The 24,382-nt window shown below is 56.9% G+C and overlaps 1 protein-coding gene across 4 annotated transcripts; it reads right to left on the bottom strand.

The window, feature by feature from the left end:
- Window positions 1-10,061: 10,061 nt before the first annotated feature.
- On the bottom strand, window positions 10,062-20,462 carry LOC118085575 (ankyrin repeat domain-containing protein 50). 4 transcript variants are annotated; one of them, XM_035116393.2, is made up of 4 exons: window positions 20,404-20,462; window positions 18,033-18,532; window positions 14,928-15,163; window positions 10,062-13,837 (listed from the first exon to the last, which is right to left on the bottom strand). In XM_035116393.2, the coding sequence occupies exons 2-4, from the start codon at window positions 18,422-18,424 to the stop codon at window positions 10,872-10,874; spliced, it is 3,594 nt and encodes a 1,197-aa protein (XP_034972284.1). In that variant the 5' UTR covers window positions 18,425-18,532; window positions 20,404-20,462; the 3' UTR covers window positions 10,062-10,871. The 4 variants fall into 4 exon arrangements, with proteins under 4 accessions (XP_034972284.1, XP_034972283.1, XP_034972286.1 ...); XM_035116392.2 differs by lacking the exon at window positions 20,404-20,462 and adding an exon at window positions 19,276-19,395; XM_035116395.2 differs by lacking the exon at window positions 20,404-20,462 and having other exon boundaries at window positions 14,928-15,120; window positions 18,033-18,269.
- Between the last annotated feature and the right edge of the window lie 3,920 nt (window positions 20,463-24,382).

Below are 24,382 nucleotides of genomic sequence, written 5' to 3'. Positions count from 1 at the left end.
ACTCCCTGCCACATGAGACAGCGATGGCCACCAGCTTGGGTGGCTTAAAAAGAGGATTAGACAAATTCATGGAGGAGGAGAGGGCTGTCGATGGCAGCAAGGCTTCCGGAGACCAATTTCTGGAAGCCGCAGGAGGGGAGAGTGGGGCTCTTTTGCTGGAATCATGCTTGGGGGGGGGTCCCATGTGGGCCTCTGGTTGGCCGCTGTGAGAACAGGGGGCTGGACTGGATGGTCACTCTTTGGCCTGACCCAGCACCTTCTTCTGATGCTCTTATGGCCAGCCTGGCTGCAAAAGCTGTTTCTTGGGCAACATATATTTGAGAAGGATCTAGAAAAGCACCGTACTGGGAGGCCCAAGACAACAACGACCCCCCCCCACCCGCCTGCTCTCATCAGGAAGTGGAGCAGCTGAGGAGGCCTGAGGTGAGTGGGGGGAGCAGCGGGCTGCAGCCCCCCACTTATCTAGTGGAATCTCAATTCAAAATAGCCCAAGAAATGGATGGGCAGAAGATGCAGACGCTAAGGGGGCAGGGCTGTCCCAGGACATGTCCCTGCCTGTTGGGGTGGGGACAAGATTTTGCCCCACACACCCAGGAGCCAATGGGCCTGGCATTAGAAAGAACTTGCTGACAGTAAGAGCTGTTTGGCAGTGGAATTTGCTGCCAAGGAGTGTGGTGGAGTCTCCTTCTTTGGAGGTCTTTAAGCAGAGGCTTGACAGGCATATGTCAAGAATGCTTTGATGGTGTTTCCTGCTTGGCAGGGGGTTGGACTGGATGGCCCTTGGGGTCTTCCAACTCTAGGATTCTATGGCCCTCCACCCCCATCTTCTGCCAGTTTAGGGGCTGCCACAGGGCCAGGAGGCCTGCCGCTCTCAGCTTTGGCCTCCAGGGGCAGCAGGAAGGAACTGCCAGGGGCTACTGCTGCCCTCCGTCCTGAGTCTCTCCTCCCCACCTATCCAAGGTCACTCTGCCAAGTAACAGAGCTGCCCCTCTAGGAGTTGGTACTTCGCCAAAAAAAGAAGACAAAATGCTTCATGGCAGTGGTTTTCAACCCATGTGCCATGGCACCCTGGGGTGCCTTGGATGATGCTCTGGGGTGCTGCAGACAACCCTGGCCTCGGTCCCTCTTTCTTTCCCTTCCTCCTCTGATGCCCTCTCACATCTCTCCCTCCCCAAGGCTTGCGTGGCTGTTTGTTGCAGCAGACCTGGCTATAAGCTCCCCAGATAAATTGTGCATCTGAGGTTGACCGGGGTGCTTGCCAGGCCCCTGTTTTCCCCAGACATGTCCTCTTTTTTTAGGGCAAAAAGCCCCCCATTCAGGTGGATTTTAAAATTTTGGCTAAATGTCTGGGTTCTTCATGAGAGCAAGAATTGTTACCAGGGCCTGTCTGGAGAGCGGAACCTTGAAACGCAGCTCTGGTTTCTAGCTGGCATAGGGGATGGACACAGCCAAGGCAGGGCAGGGGGACGGAGGAGGCTGGGGGCGGGTTCCCTTCTGCGATGTCCACTGGGACCTGCACCCAGTGCTACAGCTGGACAATGACTCCTTCCACCTGCTCCTGACTTGGGCCTGCCAGGCTGCCAAGGTGCCCGGTGAGCCACTGCTCACCAGGCACCTTGCAATGGAAGCGGACACGGAGCAATGGATTCAAACTTCAAGAAAGAAGATTCCACCTAAACATTAGGAAGAACTTCCTGACAGTAAGAGCTGTTTGACAGTGGAATCTGCTGCCAAGGAGTGTGGTGGAGTCTCCTTCTTTGGAGGTCTTTAAGCAGAGGCTTGACAGGCATATGTCAAGAATGCTTTGATGGTGTTTCCAACTCTATGATTCTATGATTCTGCTCCTTGGTGGTGCCTATTTATCTACTTGCACTGGTATGTTTTTGAACTGCTAGGCTGGCAGGAGCTGGGACAGAGCAGCGGGAGCTCACCCCGTCGTGTGGATTAGAACCACTGACCTTCCAATCAGCAAGCCCAAAAGGACCAGTGGTTTAGACCACAGCGCCACCCACCTAGATAAATAGGTACTGCTGCAGCGGGAAGGTAAATGGCGTTTCTGTGCACTCTGGTTTCCTTCACGGTGTCCCATTGCACGAGAAGCAGTTTAGTCCTGCTGGCCACATGACCCGGAAAGCTGTGGACAAACGCTTGCTCCCTCGGCCTGAAAGCGAGATGAGAGCCAGCCGCAACCCCAGAGTCGCCTTGGACTACTCAACCATTCAGGGCTCCTTTACCTTTACCTTTTTTGCCTTGGTGGCGCGCAGCCGCGGTCTCAGAGAGAGCTGAGGGGTGGGCAGGTTTCTGCAAAGGAAGGATCCGTGCCTTTTGTGCATGTAATACTCGGTGTTTAGGTCCGATTAATCAGCCCAGCAGAAGCCAGCCTGCTTCCCTCCAGATGCCTGTGACTGCCAGCCTCTGCAGAGCTGGAAGGGACCCCAAGGGTCATTTAGTCCAGCCCCTGCCAATGCAAGAATCTCAGCTAAACAAAGGTTCTTTTCTGCTGCTCCAGAGAAGCAGGCATGGAGCAATGGATTCAAACTACAAGAAAGAAGATTCCACCTAAACATTAGGAAGAACTTCCTGACAGTAAGAGCTGTTCGGCAGTGGAATTTGCTACCAAGGAGTGTGGTGGAGTCTCCTTCTTTGGAGGTCTTTAAGCAGAGGCTTGACAGGCATATGTCAAGAATGCTTTGATGGTGTTTCCTGCTTGGCAGGGGGTTGGACTGGATGCCCCTTGTGGTCTCTTCCAACTCTAGGATTCTATGATCCCTGAGGGGTGCCAACTTGAATAGAATATGGGAGGGGGGTCATGCAAGCCCCACCCCACATAATTGACGACATGTCACACAAGTGTGTTCTCTTTTTTGCTCTTCAGAATATGGCAACCCTCTTTATGGAATTTGAAGCTGCATCTCCATAAGGACATAGGAGAATTCCAACTGGATCCGGCCAAAGGCGGCCCACCTAGTCCAGCCTCCTTTCCTCACAGGGGTCAACCGGCTGCCCCAAACTGAAACCCACAAGCAGGATTCGAGCCCCAGAGCATTTCTCCCCTCCTGCATTTTCCAGCAACTGGCCTTCAGAATCACAGCTGCCTCCCGTCCTCTTGTAAAACCATCTAGGTGGGTGGCCACCCCTGCTTCTTGTGGGAGGGAGTTCCATAGTCACTTCACTGCGTGACTTTCTTTTTATACGTCCTGAATCTTCCCACATTCAGCTTGATCTCGCCACATTCTCCTGGGTGTAATCTTATCAGCTTCTATCCTGTCGCCTCTTCCCACCTTTTCTCTAAGCTAAAGTGTCCAGCCCAGGTACCTTTTTGAAGAGGATGGGGGGGCAGCCCATGCCCCCACCTGTCCCCACCCACCCCCTCCTGCTCTGAGCTTCCCTGCGGAGGCTGCCGACCCAGCCTGCCCCCAGCCGGAGCCTCCAGGATCACGTGACGCCTCTCTCTCTCCCCACCTGCCTCCACCTGCCTGCCACTTCCTCCCTCCTCTCAGTCTCCCTCTCACCTGGGCTGGGCTGAAGCCCCCTCACCCTCCCGGGACATCTTCCTGCTGCTGCTTCAGCGAGAAGGTGAGTTCCTCGTGGGGCCCTGGGGACCCGCAGGAGAGGGAGGGGAGGTCCCAGCCACCCCTTGGCACTTGGGGTCCTTTACCCTCACCCCAATAATTCTGTCTCCTGCATAGCTCCCCTACAATCTCTTTGCCAATTCCTTTCAGGCACCCACCCACCCCCTGTGGATCTGCCTGCCCCACAGAAATTGAGTGTCTAGCAGGCTGGCCTGGGAATGGGGCAGCCATGGGGAAAGAGACAGAGAGAGAGTCTGCCAGGGCCTCATGAGATATTCATGGCGCCACCTGAGACAGCAGCTGCCATGCTAGCCTCTCTCCCCCCCCCCAAGATCCTGGCGGCCAGAGATGCAGTGGATGGACCACCTTAATTCCGTCCTTTGGAGTCTTTTCCAACTATTTTTAGTGCTTTGCAATATTGTACTTGCAGAAAAAGTTGGGTTTTAGTTGCTGCCACCTGCCCTGGGACCCCCAAGTAGTGGGCCAGTCTCACTGTAAATAGTGAAGTTGGAAGGGGTCCCAGCGGCCAACAACTCCAGCCCCCCCCCCAACAATGCAGGAATCCCCTCAAAAGCATCCCTGGCAGGTGGCCATAAAGTGCGATAAAGCAGTAATCAGAATAATGAAAGCAATCAGGATAATGTTCCCTGCCTCGCCAGTCTCTGAGAGGTGAGAGGTGCCAGGAGTTTCAGATCCATCTTTGGTTTCCTTGGGGAAAAGGTCAGCGGAGACAATGGTGTCTTTGGGCTATAGGATTTTATTTACACATATATACAACCTGAGTGAAGGAGGGAGGGGCTCCCAGCAGCAAGATCCCAGGAGATCTCGCGGCTGCAGGAGTCGCAGCTTTGTCTCCAGCGCAGAGAGAGAGCTGGTCTCTGGGTCTCCTGTCTCCTGGCTCAGCTCCCAGCCCAAAACTCTGCCTCTCGCTCTCCTACCTGGTGAGGTGAGGTGAGGTGGGGAAGACCCGTCTTGTGTGTCCTAGAGCACAAAGCAACTTCTTTGGAGATGCAAATTGCGACGTTTAACTGGCTAAGTCCAGCGCCCTGTTCTCACAGAGGCCAAATACTCCCAAGAACTCAGCAGTGCAGATAGACTGCATCTGCAGCTGGAGGTTCCACAAGGACATCCAAAGAGGCTCCAAATCAGGCCGGAGGGGGGACCATCCCGTCCAGCCTCCTGTCCTCACAGTTGACCAACCAAAAGCCTGTGGGAAACCCGCAAGCAGGATCTGAGCCCTTCTCTCTTCTGTGGTTTCCGGCAACTGGCATTTGGCAGCATCGCCACCTCTGACCGCGGAGGCAGGGCAGAGCCAAGCTGGTGGCCATCCATGCCTCCTGTGGGAGGGAGTTCCACAGCTGAACTGTGCCTTTGCTTCTCCCCACCAGGGAGCCTGTTTGCTGGTGAGGCTGATGCCACCCGTGACCACCTCTCCCTCCCTCCCTCCCTCCCTCTCTCTCTTCCCAGGTCTCAAGGCCCCCCACCCTAAGGAGATGGCGCAGGGCCCTGTGGACCACAAGGCCCTGGTGCTGGCGCTGAGTGGGGCCCAGGACTGGCTGAAGTCCCTGCAGCAGCGCCAGCTGGTGGGCCTGGCGGGGGCCCAGCGCTCCCTGGAGGAGGCCCTGGCAGCAGGGCTGCAGGAAGAGGAGCAGCTGTGGGCACGTGCCCGGGCAGAGCGCCTGCGGCTGCAAGGAGAGCTGGCCACCCTTCAGGACGCCAACGAGGAGGCGGCACGCGTGGGCGCGGCCAGGATCCAGGCCCTGCGGCAGCAGCTCAGCCACCTCCATACCTGCCTCCTGGCCACCCCAGAGGCAGCCCCCTCCGCCCAGAGGGCCCAGGAGGCCAGGGAGCTGCTTGCCCATGCCAGCGCTCTCTCCCTCCAGCTCACCTGGGCCCACTTCATGCCATCTCCACAGGGACGGCCGAGCTATGTCCTGGGGCAGCTCCAGCGGGAGGAGAGGGTCCTCAGCCTGGCCCCAAGCAAGATCCTGCCCAGGGGCAATGGAGAAGGGCACAGAGGAGACCCCGCCGTGCCCACGGAAGGGAGCAGCCAGGAGTGTAGCGACAAGGGGCAGGCAAGCGAGTGCTGCCCCTCGGAGCTGCCAGGGAGGGCCCCGTCTGCTGAGGCTGGGCTGGCATCCCGGGGGGAGATGTGCAGCTGGGCAGAGGGGATGGAGATGGGGGCTGTGGCAGAGGTTGCTGTGAGGGAGGCAGAGGGCAGCGAAGAAGCCCTGCCGGCAGTGGCGATGCCCACGGTCTCTGCAGGGGTGCCCCGGAGGTGCTTGCCAGGGGCTGAGGGAGTGGGTGGCACAGCAAGGCCAGGCCTGTCCCTTCCAGAAGGGTCCCTTGGCATGCCCCTGCCTTTGGAGCCTGCCACCCTCTTCCATGCCAGGGCGGTCTGGGTGCAAGAAGATGCCTCTGACAGCAGCAGCAGCAGCGGGGAGACGGGGGGGTCAGGATCCTTCCGGGAGGTGGCCGTGCTGGGCAGCCGGGCGCCCTCAGCCAGGGGGCCCCTGCCCCGGTGGGCCTCAGCCGAGTCCCTGGGGCGGCTGTACAGAGCCAGGCGGGGAGCTGGGGGGCAGCTGGGGGGCAGTTGCCTGGAGCTGGCGGGGGCCGGAGCGGAGCGGGTCACCTTCCTCAAGGGGACCCGACTGGGGTGGGGTGAGCCCCCGAGCCCCCATTTAAAGTGCATCCCAGTCGTGCCCCACCACCTGGGACCCCCCAGCCCTCCCTGCAACCGGCTGGTGGGGCAGTGGGGGGCGTGGGGCAGCCAAGAGGGGCAGCTGTGCCTCCCGCATGGGCTGTGTGCCGCCCCCGCCGGCTCCCTCTTGGTGGTGGACTTCGGGAACCGCCGGCTGCAGGAAGTGGGGAGGGCTGGGGGGCGGGCCATGCCCTTGCCCGGGAAGGCCTACTTTGACGTGGCCCAGGGCAGGGGGGGCTGTGTGGCACTGACCAGCCCCTCTTGGCGCCGGGTGGAGCTGTATAGCTCCCGAGGCCGCCTCCTGCAAGCCCTGGCTGAGGGCTTCCAGAGCCCCCGGGGCATCGCCCTTGCCCCCCGGGGGGAGTTCCTGGTGGCTGACACGCGCCTGGGGGCGCTGCATGTCCTGGGGGTGTCCAGGGGCCGGCTGGTGCGGAGGGAGGCTGTGGGGGGCTTCGTCAAGCCCTACCTGGTGGCTACCAACAGCCGGGGGGAGGTGGCCGTCTCTGAGCGGGGGCTGGATGGGGGCTGTTGCGTTAAGGTGCTGGCCCCCACCTGGCACCTCCTGAGGGTGCTGGGTGGGCAGGGCCACCCCCCACTGCTCACCAACCCCTGGGGGGTCTCCCTGGACGAGGCCGGGCGGGTGGTGGTGGCCGACTGGGGGCGCCTCTCCCACGCCATCTTCTGCTACCCTCCACGAGGGCGGGGCTGGGCCGTGGCCACCGAGGGGTTAAGCAGCCCCCGGGGGGTTGCCCTTCTCGGCGAGCACCACCTAGTGGTGGCAGACAGCATGCACCACTGCCTGAAAACCTTCCAGTACTGTTAAAGGAGGGCTGGGGGGGGGCAAGACGGGTTCCCCCACCCCACTCACTGTGGGGAGCAAGACCCCTTACTCCTGCTCCCCAAAACTGAGTAGGATGTTGTGCGGGTGCCCCACAATGTCTTATTACAGCAGGGAGAGAGAGCTGGGACCTCCCAGGACCGAGACACCTTTCTGCCTCCCCCCCCCCACGGGACCCTTAAAAAGAGGCCCTAAGGAGTGGGTGCAGAGCTTGATTTCCTCTTGCTTGAGACTCTGGTGGCCTCAGTGGCCCAGGGGGGCTTCCATCAGCTTCAGCGGGTGGCCCAGCTATGCTTGTGTCTGGCCAGGGGGAACCTCTCTACTCTGGTAACCTCTACACTAGATTGCTGTTCTACGTGGGGCTGCCTTTGCAGATGGTTTGGGAAATTCAGTCGGTGCAAAATTCAGCAGTCAGCTTGCTCACTAAACTAGGGTCAGACAGGTTGAGCCTATAATGCCAATCCTGGCCCCATTGCCCTGGCCGCCCATTAGTTTCTGGGCCCAATTCAAAGTGCTGGTTTTGACCCATAAAGCCTCAGGGCCGCCTCTCTTCAAATGAACCGACCCGGAGTTCATCTTCCAAGGCCGTTTTTCGTGTGCCTCCTCCTTGAGAGGTCTGGAGGGTGGCAACACAAAAACGGGGCCTTCTGTGCAGTGGCTCCCCGTCTGTGGGGTGCTCTCCCCAGGGAAGTTTGCCTGGCGCCTTCATTCTACACCTTTCCCCAGGTGACAGCGTTCCTCTTCTCCCAGGCCTTTGGCCAATTCGTATTCTGCAGCCCTTTAAATGTGTTTGTGTGAACTGTTATGATCATATTATTATTATGTCCTGCGTTATCATATACTGTATAAAGTACGTTCTAAATATTGTACCTTTGGATAAAGGGTGGTATATAAATTGAATGAATAAATAAATCCTTATTCTTGCTCTGTTTTTTGCATGTGGAACAATAGAATCATAGAATCATAGAGTTGGAAGAGACCACAAGGGCCATCCAGTCCAACCCCCTGCCAAGCAGGAAACACCATCAAAGCATTCTTGACATATGGCTGTCAAGCCTCTGCTTAAAGACCTCCAAAGAAGGAGACTCCACCACACTCCTTGCTAGCAAATTCCACTGCCGAACAGCTCTTACTGTCAGGAAGTTCTTCCTAATGTTTAAGTGGAATCTTCTTTCTTGTAGCTTGAATCCATTGCTTCGTGTCCGCTGCCTTTGAAAATGTCAGATTTGGCTTGATTTCTGTTGCATAGGATGAATTCTAACGCAGCCAGAATAGGAATAGACAAATCCGGGGGGGGGGGGGCGGTGGCGCTCTCAGTGGCTTCTGGCCCCGGCAGCTCAGCTCAGCTCTGCCTCCATGGTGGGAAGCAGCAACATGCCTCTGCACTTGGGATCCTGCTTCGGGGCTTCCTGTTGAGGCCTCTGGTTGGCCACTGAGCATTGCAATAGATCCGCGGCTAAACATCACAATACGTTAGATAGATCATGCTCGGGAGCGGCTGCCGAGACCACATAACACCGGTCTTGAAAGATCTACATTGGCTCCCAGTACGTTTCCGAGCACAATCCAAAGTGTTGGTGCTGACCTTTAAAGCCCTAAATGGCCTCGGTCCTGTATACCTGAAGGAGCGTCTCCACCTCCATCATTCTGCCCGGACACCGAGGTCCAGCACCGAGGGTCTTCTGGCGGTTCCCTCACTGCGAGAAGCCAAGTTGCAGGGAACTAGGAAGAGGGCCTTCTCAGTGGTGGCGCCTGCCCTGTGGAACGCCCTCCCAACAGATGTCAGAGGAAAACAACTACCAGACATTTAGAAGACATCTGAAGGCAGCCCTGTTCAGGGAGGCTTTTAATGTTTAATAGATTACTGTGTTTTATTCTTCTGTTGGAAGCCGCCCAGAGTGGCTGGGGAGACCCGGCCAGATGGGCAGGGTATAAATAATAAATTATTATTATTATTATTATTATTATTATTATTATTATTATTATTATTATTATTATTATTACTGACTCTGCTCCCCACCTTAGGGGAGGAAGAAGCAAGCAGCCGAGTTACATTGCCCGACCCGACAAAGCCTTGGCACGGCTCTGGCTAGTGTGAGAAGGGCACCAGGGCTTCATTCGACTGCTCGGCTGGGGGTCAGGAAGCCTCCTGCCCCCCAGCTGAGAAAGCCCAGATACCTCTCCAGGACACGTCAGCCGGAGGGGCGGGGCGGGGCAGGGGGGGGGGGCTTCCTCAAAGGTTCAGGCAGGCAGGTGGAGCTTTTGAGGGTACTTGCCCAGGACCTTCTCAGGCTCTGTCCATCGGCCTGTGCCTTTGCCCTCCCCCAAAAGCCGGCAATTTGGAAGAGGTCTGGAACAGGTATTCTGACCCGAGTGCCACACCGGTTCCAGAGCATTGGTCACTATATCGCCCCCGGTTCTACCAAGGACAGTTGCTTTGCCCCGGGCCCTGGCAACCCTTGCTAGGCCACTCACTGCACGCGAGGACGTTCCCCCCCCCTTTGTGTCCTCCCCACACACCCCCTTCCAACAGATGCCAGGGCAAGAATGTTTCCAGAGTTGGACCTTTATTGATGGTGGGAGTTCTGCAAATCAAGGTGAGCCACAGGGATCCCTGGAGAAGCATCGAAGCACCGGGATCAGCATCTCAGCATCGGTGGCCCCAGCAAGGAGGAGATGCCCCCCCCCCCGTAGAATGGCTGGCTGGCTCCCAGAGGCAGGGAGGGGGTTTGGGGCAGGGAGGGGGCTATCCTGCAAGGGAAAGAGGGAGGGACCTCTCCCTCCCACCAGCCATTTTTGGTATCCAGTGGTTCCAAAGTCACTTGTGGCAAGTCATTCAAGAAATGGTCAAGAGACGAATGAAGGCAGCGCACGGTCACAGCACCAGGGGTGGGGGAGGGGCTGGCCCCCGTCAGGCACCCAAGGGCCACGGGGTCCAAAGGCAGGGCTTGAGCCAGGGACCCACGGAGAGGTGGGCTAGGTGTGTTTCTTGGGGTGGGCTTGCAGAGAAGTCCCCTGTGCTTTTTCTCCAAGGGCCACCAATAGCCCGCCTTGGCCTTGCATGGGGTTGGGCTAGATGACCCCCGTGGTCCCTCTCAACTCTACAAGTTCTGAAACACAACCATTGGGGCCCAGAAGGGAAAGAAGGCGAGAGCCTGCAATAGCCAGCCCCGCTCTGGAGAGCCAGAGGCCGCCTCCACTTCTGGTTGGGCCTAGAGGCAGCGGGGGGGGGGGGTCCTACTGTTGCACAGGTGGAGCGCGACCCCTCTGGGGTGGCCTCCCACTGATATGGCCCCCTCAACTGCACCCCAGGGCGAAGCAAGCGCCACCTCCCAGTAAGGTGGTTAAGGCAAGCCTGGCATTGGACCTCAAGCCAGTAAAAGACACTCTGTACATGCCCAGCCTTCCTCTAGCCACAGAATTTGGCTCTTCTCCAACCCCAAACACAATTTCCGCAGCCCCAGAGTTCAAGTTCAGGAGCTGGTAACTCTCTTCATGTGTGTGCTCCTATTCTGTCCACCTTCCCAAACTGACAGCCATGGGAGAAGTGTCTCCTATCTTTGTGCTATGCAGCTGGCCTGGATTTCTGCCTTCCGGTCTCTGCCCCCAGACCACCAGCCTAACCCGCACCCCACAACCCGTTTCCTCACTAGTGCCATCCTGGGAGAGGCACCCCCAATTGGTGGCAGTGCCCGTCACCAAGGCCTTTGCGCATTAGCAGACCCGCTCATGAAAATGCCCCTGCCCCCCTCAGCGCCTGTCAGAGGGGCGTCTCCTGCTTGTAGTCGTAGCCGCAGGTGGGGCCCTCGAACTGCAGCTTGATGGCCGCCTTGAGGTGCAGGTGGGGGTCCAGGGTGTCGATAGAGAGGAGCAAGGGGCTCCCCACGGCCTCCCCGTTGTGCTTGTCCTGAGCCACTGTGGGTCGGGGCAGGGCGGCGAGGGCTACCTGGCGCCGGCGAGGCAGTGAGTGCTGTTGGATCTGCTGGGCGAAGCTGAGGGTGTCCACGGGGACCGTCTGCGCGGTGGCCAGCGAGTGGAAAGTGGAGGATGTGGCGGCGCCCGAGGAACAGAGGGAGGCCTGCGACTTGGGGTGCTCGCCTGCCGCTGAGTCCAGCGAGGCCGAGGGGGAGCTGCCCACGGAGCCCGGGGAGCCGGGCACAGCCCCATGCCCCTCCAGCAGCCGCAGGACTTCCCGGTGGCCCCGCTTGGCCGCCACACGCAGCGGGGTCCGGCCGGCTCTGTCAAGGACGCCAGGGCTGGCGCCATGCTCCAGCAGAACTTTTGCCACCGCTGCCTGCCCCTCCTGGGCGGCGATGCCCAGAGCCGTGGCCCCCTGGTTGCAGGCATGGTCAGGATGAGCCCCACCCTCCAGCAGCAGCCGGGCGATCTGGGCGTGGCCCCTCCAGGCGGCCAGGTGCAGGGCAGAACGCCGCTCCGTGTCCAAGGCGTCGATGTCGGCCCCGTAGCTCAGCAGCAGTTGGGCCGCCTCGGCGTGGCCCTGCCAGCAGGCCACGTGCAGGGCTGAGCGCCCCTGGGCATCCTTCCCCTCCAGCCCGGCCCCATTCTCCAGCAGCAGCTCCGCCATCTCCAGGCGCCCCTCGAGCACCAGCAGGTACAGCATGGGGCGCCCCTCGGCGTCCGAGAGGTTGACGTCGGCCCCCTTGCGCAGGAGCAGCTCGGCTGTGGCTCGGTGGCCCCCCAGCATGGCCAGCAAGAGGGCGGAGAGCCCGTCGTAGCCCTGGTGGTCGATGGGGGAGCCGCGGTCCAGCAGGAGCTGCACGGTGTCCGTGTGGCCCTCCTGGGCAGCCAGCATCAGGGGCACCCTCCCGTCCCGGTTCGTTTCTGCCACACGGGCCCCGGCCTCCAGGAGCGCGGCGCATGTCCTGGCATGGCCCTGCCAGGCAGCTAGGTGCAGCGGGGTCCAGCCCAGGGCGTCCCGGTGGTTCTCGTCCAGGCCTCTCTCCAGCAGCGCCCGAACCACCGCCTCGCTGCCCTGACCAGCGGCCACACCCAGCGCCGTGCGGCCCTCACCGTCCAGCCCGTCGACGGCCGCCCCCCAGAGCAGCAAGGTGTCCACCACGGCCCGGTGGCCCATGGAGGCGGCTGCCAGTAGAGGGGCACAGCCAGCCCCGTCGGCCTCGTCCACGTCCACCCCAGCCTCCAGCAGCAGCTCCACCACGTCGGCGTGGCCCTCGTAGGCGGCCACAAGCAAGGGGGTCATGCCATCCCGGTCCTTGTGCCCTGGGAACGCCCCGTAGTCCAGGAGGAGCTCCACCACCTTGGCGTAGCCGCGGCTGGCAGGCACACACAGGGCCGCCACTGACAGGGCCGTGCGCCCATCTACGTCGGCGTGGTCCACGTGGGCTCCGTGCGCCAGCAGCAGCCCCACAATCTCCCGGTGCCCCATGTAGGCCGCCGCAATGAGTGCCGTGCGCCCCTCGGTATCTGCCCGGTTGAGGTCAGCTCCGTGCTCCAGCAGGGTGGCCACAATCTCCTCGTGGCCTCCCCAGGCTGCCGCCCTCAGCGCCGTCCTGCCTTCTGCATCGGCACAGTCCACGTTGGCGCCGGCTCGTAGCAGGACCCCCACGGCTTCACTGTGGCCCCCCCAGGCGGCTGCCCGCAGCGCTGTCCAGCCCTCCCGGTCAGGGCGGTCCACTTGGGCGCCGTGCGCCAGCAAACAGAGCAGGACTTTGGTGTGGCCCTGGCGGGCGGCCAGGGTCATGGGCGTCTGCCCGTGCCGATCTGGGACCTCGGCCTGCGCCCCACGTGCCAGGAGGAGACCCGCCACCTCGTGGTTGCCGCTGTGAGCGGCGCTGGCCAGCAGGGTGCGCCCTGTGACGTCCCGCTGGTTGACGCTGGCGCCGTTTTCCAGGAGCAGTCGCACTGAGTCCTCCCTCTCGAGGGCTTGCTGAAGGGATGGTCCAGGCCCCTGCGAGCCCATTCGTGCCCCTGCCAGCACCAGAAGCTCCAGCACCATGGGGGCCAGGGGCAGAAGCAGTGCCTCCTCCGGCTCCAGGCAGCGCTCGACGGGCGCCCCGCACCACACCAACCACAGCGCCAGCTGCCAGGCCTCCATGCCCAGTTCGGCGTGCAGCAGGTGGTGCGCCAGCTCATGCACTTGCTCGGGCAGCAGCGCAGGCGCACGACACGAGGTGCTCATGGCGAGGGAGGCGTGCCCGCGGGCCGGGCAGCAGAGGTACCTCTGGGTGCAGTGCTTGACGTCGCAGAGCCACTCGGCGAAGCTGGCATGGAAGAGGATGCAGGTGCCACCGGGTCCCTGGTGGAGCAGCGGCGCTAGGGATGCCAGCCAGCCCTCAAATTCCTCCCGGGGCACCGGGCGGCGAGTCCACACCGCGGCGTACAGCTCCGTGGGGCGCAAGGGGCGCGGTGCGGCCAGGAGGGCCTCCAGCAGGGGGCGGACAAGGGCAAAGTCCTGGCCTGGGAAGAGACGCTGGCACAGCCAGAGGTAGAGGCCGTAGAGGGTGCCGGGGATGTGGCGCACCTCGCGCAGGGTGACCAGCTCTCCCGCCACGCCGTCCAGCACCCGCTCCAGGTACAGAAGGCACCCGTTGCTCTTGATGTGCAGCTGGCTCAGGGCCTCGGCCGTGTCGCGGGTCAGGTGGCGCCGCAGGGGCTCCTCCCGGTCCAGCCGCGCCAGGATGTACTGCTGGACGTCGCAGACCACCGGCTCCCGGCGAAGGTCGTCCAGGCAAAGGCGCCGGAACCCTGCGGGGTGGGGAGGGGAGAGGCGAGGGGTGAGAAGGGGCTGGGCCACCCCTGAAAGCCCCCCACAAAAATGTGAGCCCCCCCCAAAAGTGGGGGTAGCATGCCAACAGTTGGCTGCACTTGGCACCCACTGGGGAACCCTGGAAGGTGCCACGAAATAGTAACAATATTCTTTATATGCCATCTTTTCCTCAGGGCTCACCAATTACTGTGCCAAAAGCTTTAAAAATACGAAATATTACGGTTACATTGTGGTTTTATTTTGTATTTTTATGCTGTGAACTGTCTCGGGATCATTATAGATCAGTGCTTCCGAAACTTGGGTCTCCAGCTGCTTTTTATAATTTTTATTAAACTTTCTGTTTTACAATTTAAAATACTCATTTTACATCCTTAAGATACCAGTGACTTCCCTTCTTCTCTTTCCATGGTTCATTTTACATATCACACATCCCTGCATATTTTACAAAAACTACTCCATTATTGCATCCACCAAAACTTCTTTACCCTGTTGAATTTATCTTAATCCTGCCAGCATTTCCAGCCGTACGCAATTATCTCCCATATATTCAACAGAAGTTTTCCAATTGGAGATTGGTTCTCCAGCTGTTTTTGGACGACAACTCCCATCATTCCAATCTATCAGGATGAGTGGTTAGGGAGGATGGGAACTGTAGTCCGGAAATAGCTGGAGACACAAGTTTGGGAAACACTGCTCTACATTATCATATTGTAAAACTGGAAGGTACCTTGAGGGTCATCCAGTCCAACCCCCTGCAATGCAAAATAATAATAATTATTATTATTATTATTATTATTATTATTATTATTATTATTTATTTATACCCCACATGCTCTACCAACTGAGCTATCCCAGATGAAGGGTGATAAGCAACTTTAATGGAGATTAATGTTAAAGAGAAATTAGCTGCAAATCAGGCATTTAAGGGGGTTGGACTAGAGGACCACTGGGGGTCCCTTCCATCTCTACAATTCTCTGAAGCCATTTCTGAAGAGCTGTCACGGTTTCAGAGGCCCAGGCGGAAACAAGTCCACATCCCCCTCCCCTCCAGCCGGGTCTCCCCCTCACCGTTGAAGAGGCGCAGCACCCCCTTGCTGTGGGAGCGAGCAGTGCAGACCAGGAGCAGCCAGGGGGGCAGAAGCTGTAAGTGGCTCCCCAGGAGCTGGGCGATGGTCCGGCTGGGCCCCGGAGGGGGGGCTCGCTCCTCTTCACAGCACTCAGCCTGGCCGGCGTCCAGAGCGTCCACCACCAGCAGGAGGGGCTTTGTGGGGGGCGGCAGGTCCAGCAGAGGGAGGAGGATGGCCCTGTGGATTGAGGAAGGAAGGAAGGAAGGAAGGAAGGAAGGAAGGAAGGAAGGAAGGAAGGAAGGAAGGAAGGAAGGAAGGAAGGGAAAGAGGGGGGGCACACAATGTGAATATTGCAAATGGGGTACACCCAGAGACATTATTTCCTATGTGGTAGACTTGTAAAGGTTATGTGTGGTAGACTAGCAAAGTGATGCTTAAAATTCTACAAGGCAGGCTTAAGCAGTATGTGGACCGAGAACTCCCAGAAGTGCAAGCTGGATTTCGAAGGGGCAGAGGAACCAGAGACCAAATAGCAAACATGCGCTGGATTATGGAGAAAGCTAGAGAGTTCCAGAAAAACGTCTACTTCTGCTTCATTGACTATGCAAAAGCCTTTGACTGTGTCGACCACAGCAAACTATGGCAAGTTCTTAAAGAAATGGGAGTGCCTGATCACCTCATCTGTCTCCTGAGAAAACTCTATGTGGGACAAGAAGCTACAGTTAGAACTGGATATGGAACAATTGATTGGGAAAGGAGTACTCCTTGGGAAAGGAGTACGACAAGGCTGTATATCAGGCAACCCCCAAACTTCGGCCCTCCAGATGTTTTGGACTACAATTCCCATCATCCCTGACCACTGGTCCTCTTAGCTAGGGATCATGGGAGTTGTAGGCCAATACATCTGGAGGACCGCAGTTTGGGGATGCCTGCTGTATATTGTCTCCCTGCTTATTTAACGTATATGCAGAATTCATCATGCGAAAGCTGGACTGGATTAATCCCAAAATGGAATTAAGATTGCCGGAAGAAATATCAACAACCTCAGATATGCAGATGACACAACCTTGATGGCAGAAAGTGAGGAGGAATTAAAGAACCTTTTAATGAGGGTGAAAGAGGAGAGCACAAAATATGGTCTGAAGCTCAACATCAAAAAAACCAAGATCATGGCCACTGGTCCCATCACCTCCTGGCAAATAGAAGGGGAAGAAATGGAGGCAGTGAGAGATTTTCCTTTCTTGGGCTCCTTGATCACTGCAGATGGTGACAGCAGTCCCGAAATTAAAAGACGCCTGCTTCTTGGGAGAAAAGCAATGACAAACCTAGACAGCATCTTAAAAAGCAGAGACATCACCTTGCCGACAAAGGTCCGTATAGTTAAAGCTATGGTTTTCCCAGTAGTGATGTATGGAAGTGAGAGCTGGACCATAAAGAAGGCTGATCGCCGAAGAATTGATGCTTTTGAATTATGGTGCTGGAGGAGACTCTTGAGAGTCCCATGGACTGCAAGAAGATCAAACCTATCCATTCTTAAGGAAATCAGCCCTGAGTGCTCACTGGAAGGACAGATCCTGAAGCTGAGGCTCCAATACTTTGGCCACCTCATGAGAAGAGAAGAATCCTTGGAAAAGACCCTGATGTTGGGAAAGATTGAGGGCACTAGGAGAAGGGGATGACAGAGGACAAGATGGTTGGACAGTGTTCTCGAAGCTACGAACATGAGTTTGACCAAACTGCGGGAGGCAGTGCAAGACAGGAGTGCCTGGCGTGCTCTGGTCCATGGGGTCACGAAGAGTCGGACACGACTAAACAACTAGACAACAACAACAAATAATAATAATAATAATATTTTATTTATACCCCGCCCTCCCCAGCCAAGGCCAGGCTCAGGGCAACTACCACTAGATATAAAACAACTGATTAAAATACAACTTAAGAACAACATTAAATACATTAAAATTAAAATGCAGCCTCATATGGAAGGAAAAAGAAAAGGGGGAAATAATTTACAATGGAAATATAATGAATTGGAAAAAAATGTTTAAAAGTACTTTTCAAAAAAAATCCCAGAGTCCTTTCTTTTGGGGATAATTCAGACTGAAATTCCCAGGTTCTTTATGTTTGCCAATCCTGCGGCACGTGTTCTGTTAGCCCATAAACGGAAAACGAGCGAGATGCCAACTTAAGGGGACGGAATATGCGCAGCTTGCAGACTTAACATAGAACAAGGAGAACACACGTTTAGAGAAGAGTGGGAAATGTTTGTTGAAGATATGGGGGGGGGGTTGTGTACAGCTAAAAATGTGGGCAGCATTAAGATCAATTCAACAGGGGTGTGTGGCGTGTTCGGGGCTTTTTAGTTTGGAGAAAAGGTGAGTTAAGTGGTGCCAGGATAGAGAGGGAGCCCTTGGGCTCAGAATGGGTATCTGCTTGGCCCCCGTGCAGAGTGGATTTGATTTAAACCTTCTTTTTTTTACAGAAAGACTCGTTCTTGCTGGTCTAAGCTCAATATTTACAATGAGATGAAGGTTTCATTTTTGGAATAATAAATTTCCAGAGTAGTTTTTACACTCATATCAAAAATTACTGATGTGGTTATACTATCAGAAATACATACACAGACAGATAATTATGAAATTACCCATTTCCTTAATAACAATTTATTTAACAAAAACAATAATGTTATAGCAAATGTATCCATGTTGGTTAACTGATGTGGTTAAACAAACAAACAAAAAACTGAGTCTTAGGACACATGAAAAACAAATCCTTATTTCCTAATGAAAAGCCTTTGGACTACAATGTAACTTAAATAGAAAACTATCTTTAGAATGATTTTTCCTCCAAAAGCATTCTATTTTAAAAATACAATTTAAATTTTTAAAAATCCATTTTTTTAAAATGATTGATTTTTATCCCCCCTGCCCCCTTGAGAGCCAGCCCTCTTCTGAGGCTTTTATGGAGCCTCCAGGTCTAGAGGCAGTCTACCTCAATTTCCCGGTATTCTGAGGCGAGAACCAGGCTTGATGGGCCTGATCCAGGAGGAGGGGATCCTGCCCTCTGGACAGTGGGGCAGGGTGGGGGGAGGCTCTCTCTCTCTCACCTGCGAAAGGCTTCGTCCGGGTCCTTCTTGCACTGCGCGTTCTCCAGGGTGCTCTGGGCATCCGCCCGGCTGAGACGCTCGCCGTACCCGGGCAGCAGTGGGCATTGCTGGATCTGCGCCACCAGCCGGAGAAGGAAGCCTCGGGGGGAGCAGGTGGTGCCATCATGGGGCTGGCAGAAGTGCCAGGCCAAGGCGCTCTCGCCCAGCCCCACCCGGCGCCCCACCTCGGAGGTGGGCCACAGCGCCTCAGTGCACAGGGCCGTCTTGCCGCTGCCAGGGCCCCCCGTCACCAGAACCCCCCCGCCCCCCTCCAGGCTGAGCGCCAGCCGGCCCAGCGCCCACTCCCGGCAGTAGAAGGGCTTGCCCTGAAGCAGGCTCCCAGAGGGCTCCATGCCAGGCCGGGGGCATGGCGGGGTCCGGGCGGTAGTGACACCGAGGGAGGGGTCAGGGTCGGTTCCACGGGCGAGATGGGGGGCTGGAAAGTAGGGTGGGGGAGAAGCCTAGGAGAGAAAGAGAGTGGGGGGGAGTTAGGCCAGGTGACTGTGGGGAAGGGCCACAAGGTCAGAACACCCGCTTGGCATGCAGAATGTCAATCCAGGCAGGGAGAAAGACCCCTGCGTCTGAAACCCCACTGCTGCCAGTCAGAGTAAGCAATGCTGAGTTTCCCCCAGGGCCTGACTCAGCAGGCAGCTTCCTCTGTTCTGTTACCAAGCAGCTTTTCCTAAAGAACTAGAAGGACTAACAGGAATGGGGGACTTGGAAGGGACCCCGAGGGTCATCTAGCCCAACCCGCTGCAATTCAGGGCCCTTTTGCCCAACCCGCGGCTTGAAGCCACCACCCTGAGGATCTCGCGCTCTGCTGAGCTTCATCTCAGAGGCAAGGGCTGGTAGCTGAGTGGGAAAGCAGAAGGTCCCCGGTACAACCCCCAATGGGCGGCATCGTTGGGAAGGCTGGGGAGGGGCTCCCTGCCCCAAATCCCAGAGAGAAGCTGCTGCACCGGATGGGCTGGGTGCCTAACTCAGCCTAGGGGAGCTTTCTGTGGCCCCAGGGCTGAAAGGAAAGGCTTTCCCTCAGGGGCAAAACACCTGCTTGGAATGCAGAAGGAGCTCTGGAGAGCAACTGGTGCCGGTCAGAGCAGGCTCCACGGAGCTCAATGGAGTCCAGGGTCTGAGTCTGACAGTCCCACCCATGGCACCCCTCCTCCCCCCCCGCCTCCAGGCCCCCTCCCCCCCTCCGGCTGACCTTTGCTGCCAGACTCTCCCCCTCCTGCTGCTGCCGGCCTCTTCCTTCTGCGGGCACCCAAGGGCCCCGGCCAGGCAGGGTGCTCAGGGCGGCTGCCTCAGCAGGAGCAGCGGATGCTGATTCATCCCCCCACCCCACCCCACCCCACCCCGAGCAGCCGGGCCAGTAACCCCCTCCTGCCCAAGGTGCTCTTGCTGTAGACGCCCGGCTTGGGGGGGGGCACCCAGCCAGCCAGGGAGGCGAGCAGGATGCCGACTCCCTCCCTCCCCCCTATCAGAGAGGAGATTCCCCCCCAAGCGAGGGAACCAGGATGTGCTTCCGCACCCCCAGCCCTGGAGCTTAACCCCCCCCCAAGTGTTCAGGAAGGAAAGGGGTGTTACATGCAGGGCGGGGGGGGCGCACCATCCAGGCCGGGCCAGTCCCTCCCTCCCTCCGCTGCAGTCAGACATGCCCAGCCGCACCTTGTGCAATGGGGAGGCACTCCCTCTGCCCCCCCCACCGCGGTATTTACCGGTATAGGAAAGGAGGAGCAGGAAAGGGAGGGGGGGAGGCTGCCCAGGGCGAGTCTTGCATGGTCTTGCCCTGCACGGAGCAGGAAGCCCGGGGGGGGGGGGAGAGCGGGCTCCGCAAGCCGAGGAATGCAGGATCCTTCCGGGGAGGGGGGAGAGCAAGACGGCCTCGACTTTCCCTCGGAAGCTTTGAAATGGGGCCATTTCGCGGAACGGGGCCGGAGGGCTTGTAGGGTGGGTGAGTGGGTGGGGGTGCGGAAGGGGACACCCGGTGGGGTGGGGGTGGGGGGTGGGGGCTGGCAAGGCGAGACGAGGTGAGGACCGGCCAGCCCTGCAGGGAGGCGGAGCTCAGCAGAGGAATGGGGGGGGGCTGAAGGGGGCAGGAAATAAAGACCCCCCATTCGCACTAGGGAGGGAGCAAAGAGCTCAAGGGAGGGGGAGAAGTGGACGCCTGTCTGTCGGGGGGGGGGCTGCAGAATGGGCAGCTTTTACGGGGGGGGGCTCCTTTGCTGGGGGAGGGGCGCTGCAAGGTGGGCGCAGGGAGGGGTAGGGGCCAGATTTTATCTTTCTACCCCCCCCCGGCAACGTGTCCTTCTCTCCCCGCCCCAATCCGGCTTACCTGCTCCTCCTCCTCCTCCTCCTTCTTCCTCGGCTGGCTGGGCAGCCGCCAAACTTCCGCTCGCTCCGGCCGGGAGACAGGAAGGGGGAGGCGGCCCCGCGGGGATCCCCCCTCCCCCCTCCCTCCATCTGTGCACGAGCGCAGGCGGACACGGCGGGGGCGAGGGCACCTCTGAGCGCGTGCGGAGCGCCGCGCCTCCCCACGCCGCCCAGAAGGAGGCTTCTGCAAAGGCCGGCGCGTTTCCTTGGGAGTAAATCCCCTGCCGGCCATGGGGCGCCCCAATGGCAACAGGACAGGACAGGACAGGACGGCGATGGTGGAGGTGCTGGTCTGGCAAGGGATTGGGACCTGGCTCTGCAAAGGGGTCCCCGGGTGGGGGGTGACAATGCCTGGATTGGCCCGAAATGGCTCTGGACTGCGCGCGGAGGTCAGGGTGGGGGGCTGCAAGATCACTAAATAAAAGTCAAAAAAGCCCCATCCTTTCCTCTCTCTTTTTATGATGATATATTCTTAAAATGTAAAGAATTATAATCTCGTTCCATTATTTACTTATTCCCTAAAATTTGCACACCGCTTGATTGTAAAAAAACAACAACCTCAAAGCGCTTTCCAAAAAAACATTTTAAAAACGCAATGAAATTACTGTATCCATTAGAAGAATGAGGAGCAAGAATGTAAGACTTTTGGAAAGCTGAAACAACAACAGGCTGGAAAAAACAGCTCCAGGCTGGCATTGACTTCGCAAGCGTGGGGGGGGGGGTCTTGTCTGCAGTAGAAGATGCTGGAAGAGTCCTGCAAAAGCGCCCTCTGGTGTCATGTGGCAGGGAGTTCCAAAGTGCAAGGATTGCCCACTGAAAAATGGAGTGCTTACAAAAGCACAAGGGGCATCATTCTGCCAGTCAAAGGGGTCGTGAGTAGCTGGCACGAGGTCACCCACTGAGCTTCAGGGCCAGGGGTGGGGTGGGGGTGGGATTTGAACCCTGGTCTCCCAAGTCCTGGTCCCACACTCTGATTGCTGCAACACACTAGCTAACCCCCCAGACTGGCATTTCAATGGTTACCAGGAGACCCAACCCAGAATCGCCTTTGCCACTTATTCCAGACCCTGAATGTGAGAATGAAACCAAGCTTTACCCAAGGAAATGAAATTCTAGAAAACACACTGGCTTCTGAACCTGCTTGTATTCCTGGCCATTTCCCCTTGAATCCAGTGGCAGTGAGTTCCACAGCTCTTGCGGCTTTTGTGGACCCTCCGCTCCTTTGCTTCTGTCTTCCTGCCTTTCTGCAGGGGCCTTGCAAGATCCTGTTTGTCCTGGTCAAGATGACGGCAGGCCCGGACTCTGGCTTTGGGCCAAAGTGGGTGGGACAACCCATCTGCTCAGTGATCCTGTCTGAAACCGGGATGCAGACGCTTTGTCCCGAGTCTCCGGGAAGGAAGCGGAGGCACAAAACAACCGGATATCCTCTGGAGAAGGGCCAGGGGGGCAGGAGAAGCAGGTCTCTGGGGGGGAAAGAGGCCCAGAGGGTGGGATTGGGGTGCTTTGAGGACACACCTCTCCCCGCTGCCGAATGTCGGGGGAAAGGGCTGTAGAGAATTGTAGAGCTGGAAGGGACCCAAGGGGTCATCTAGTCCAACCCTCTGCAACACTCACACGCAGGTGTCCAGGCTGGACCATTGGCACACAGGGAGGCCTGGGACCGCTTGTCACTTATCTCTCCCTAGCATCCTTTCACAGAGCACATTGTTAAACTGTGGAACTCCCTTCTGCAGGAGGCAGGGATGGTCAGCAACCCAGATGGCTTTAAAGTGGCCTGGGCAAGTTCATGGAGGAGGAGAGGGCTCCGTATTTTTATTCCCACCTTATACTTGCTGTTATGGAAAATTCCAGGTGCAAGGCTGCTCAGCCACCTTGCTTGCGGGCAGAGCCCACGGGTCCCTGCAGAACAAAGAAGGGAGTCCAGCCACCAACCAGAGCAAATTGCGTAGACCAGGCACCCCCAAACTCAGCCCTCCAGATGTTTTGGGACTACAATTACCATCTTCCCCGACCACTGGTCCTGCTAGCTAGGGATCATGGGAGTTGCAGGCCCAAAACATCTGGAGGGCCGCAGTTTGGGGGTGCCTGGCGTAGGCCAAAGTTTATTGCGCAACAGGTTCAAAGAGGAATTGAACCCAGAGCAAGGAGCGACATTGACTTTTAAAACTTCCCACCACATCCCAGGATACAGTTCACACAGCATCATTGATACATCATCTTTACATCACTGACGTGTCACCAAAGGGGAGGGGTAGACAGGGGCTACACTAGCAAACCTGTCCAGACAAGTCCTTGGTTCAAGATTAGCATAAGCCGACATGTCAGGGCCAGACCCAGGTAAAAGATTAGCATAGGCAAACACCTCTGAAGCAGCCATCCCCAAACTTCGGCCCTCCAGGTGTGTTGGACTACAATTCCCATCTTCCCTGACCACTGGTCCTGTTAGCTAGGGATCATGGAAGTTGTAGGCCAAAACATCTGGAGGGCCGCAGTTTGGGGGTGCCTGCTCTGAAGTTTCACCCCCTCCCCAAAAGACAATAGAATTTCCTTTGCATGTCTGGACCCCTTGGCAAGTCTGGTGATTGGCCAACAATCAGCTCAGCAATTGTCACCTCTGGGCACTTCCTGGAATCCCCTTTTCAAGGGCAAAATAGCATTGGAATGGAGGAAACTGGCAAAGGAGTTGATTTTATATGATTTTTAAAGCTAGGTAACTTCCCTCAGCTGTCAAGTCGAAAGGATACATTGATGCATAATATTTGTAACATTTAACAAATGTAAAGATGTGCCCCCCCTCTGATTTCTGTAACACTTCCTGTTTTATATGCCATACTTTAATACAATAAGCCTCTATTTCACTTATCATTGTTTTCATTCTGCTGCTCATAATTCGAACCCTGCCCATGTTTTCATTTGACCATAACAGTTCTTCAAATAGTCCCCAACGGATCTCTCCACTCTTCCAAGAACACTTTGTCTCTTTTGTTTCTTGTTTTTGCTCTCCATTTCCGCAAAGTCCATCAACTTTTGAATCCATTCCTCTTTAGTTGGGGCTTCGCCGCCTTCCTGTTTCTGTGCAAAGGGCCAGTTCAGTGCAAAGGGCCAGGGGGAGGACTTCCAGCGCACAAGGAGTTAACTGCTGGCAAGCTGCTCCTTCCCTGCCAAAGGAGGAGTCACTCTCTGCATGTCCAGGCAGCAGCTCCAGGCCCACCTGCCTGTGCATGTCTCCTCAGAAGTAAGCAAGCCCTGATGGACTTACTTCTACAGTAGACTGGTGACTGGGAGCGGCCGCCGAGACCACATAACACCAGTCTTGAAGGACTTACATTGGCTCCCAGTACGTTTCCCAGCACAGTTCAAAGTGTTGGTGCTGACCTTGAAAGCCCTAAATGGCCTCGGTCCAGTATACCTGAAGGAGCGTCTCCTCCCCCATCGTTCTGCCCGGACACCGAGGTCCAGCACCGAGGGCCTTCTGGCGGTTCCCTCGTTGCGAGAAGCCAAGTTGCAGGGAACTAGGCAGAGGGCCTTCTCAGTGGTGGCACCCGCCCCGTGGAACGCCCTCCCATCAGATGTCAAAGAGAAAAACAACTAGAAGACATCTGAAGGCAGCCCTGTTTAGGGAGGCTTTTAATGTTTAATAGATTATTGTATTTTAATATTCTGTTGGAAGCCGCCCAGAGTGGCCGAGGAAACCCAGTAATAAATGATAATGATAATAATAATAATAATAATAATAATAATAATAATAATAATAATTCAATCATTATTATATTCCAAATCTGTGACTATGAGAAATGCAGTTCCTTCCTCTGGAGAGAAACCAGTCAGTCTCTGCTGGGTCCTAAATGCCACTGGAACTGAGAAGATGGATACAACAAAGTGATGTCTTGTGAATTTCTAGAGTTTTCCCATTGAGCCTGTACATAGATACAGTTAACAGG

This window comes from Zootoca vivipara, chromosome 4 (genome assembly GCF_963506605.1).
Source record: "Zootoca vivipara chromosome 4, rZooViv1.1, whole genome shotgun sequence".
NCBI classification, from domain to species: Eukaryota; Metazoa; Chordata; class Lepidosauria; order Squamata; family Lacertidae; genus Zootoca; species Zootoca vivipara.
This window is presented reverse-complemented; position numbering and strand designations above follow the sequence as displayed.

What these genes read in the sequence shown, in the direction of transcription:
- LOC118085575 (XM_035116393.2), bottom strand. Translation starts at nt 18,424, where the DNA reads ATGGAGCCCTCTGGGAGCCTGCTTCAGGGCAAGCCCTTCTACTGCCGG. An exon ending in CCGGACGAAGCCTTTCGCAG is followed by an intron (nt 15,164 to 18,032) that starts GTGAGAGAGAGA and finishes CTCAATCCACAG; the next exon opens with GGCCATCCTCCTCCCTCTGC. An exon ending in GGTGCTGCGCCTCTTCAACG is followed by an intron (nt 13,838 to 14,927) that starts GTGAGGGGGAGA and finishes CCCACCCCGCAG; the next exon opens with GGTTCCGGCGCCTTTGCCTG.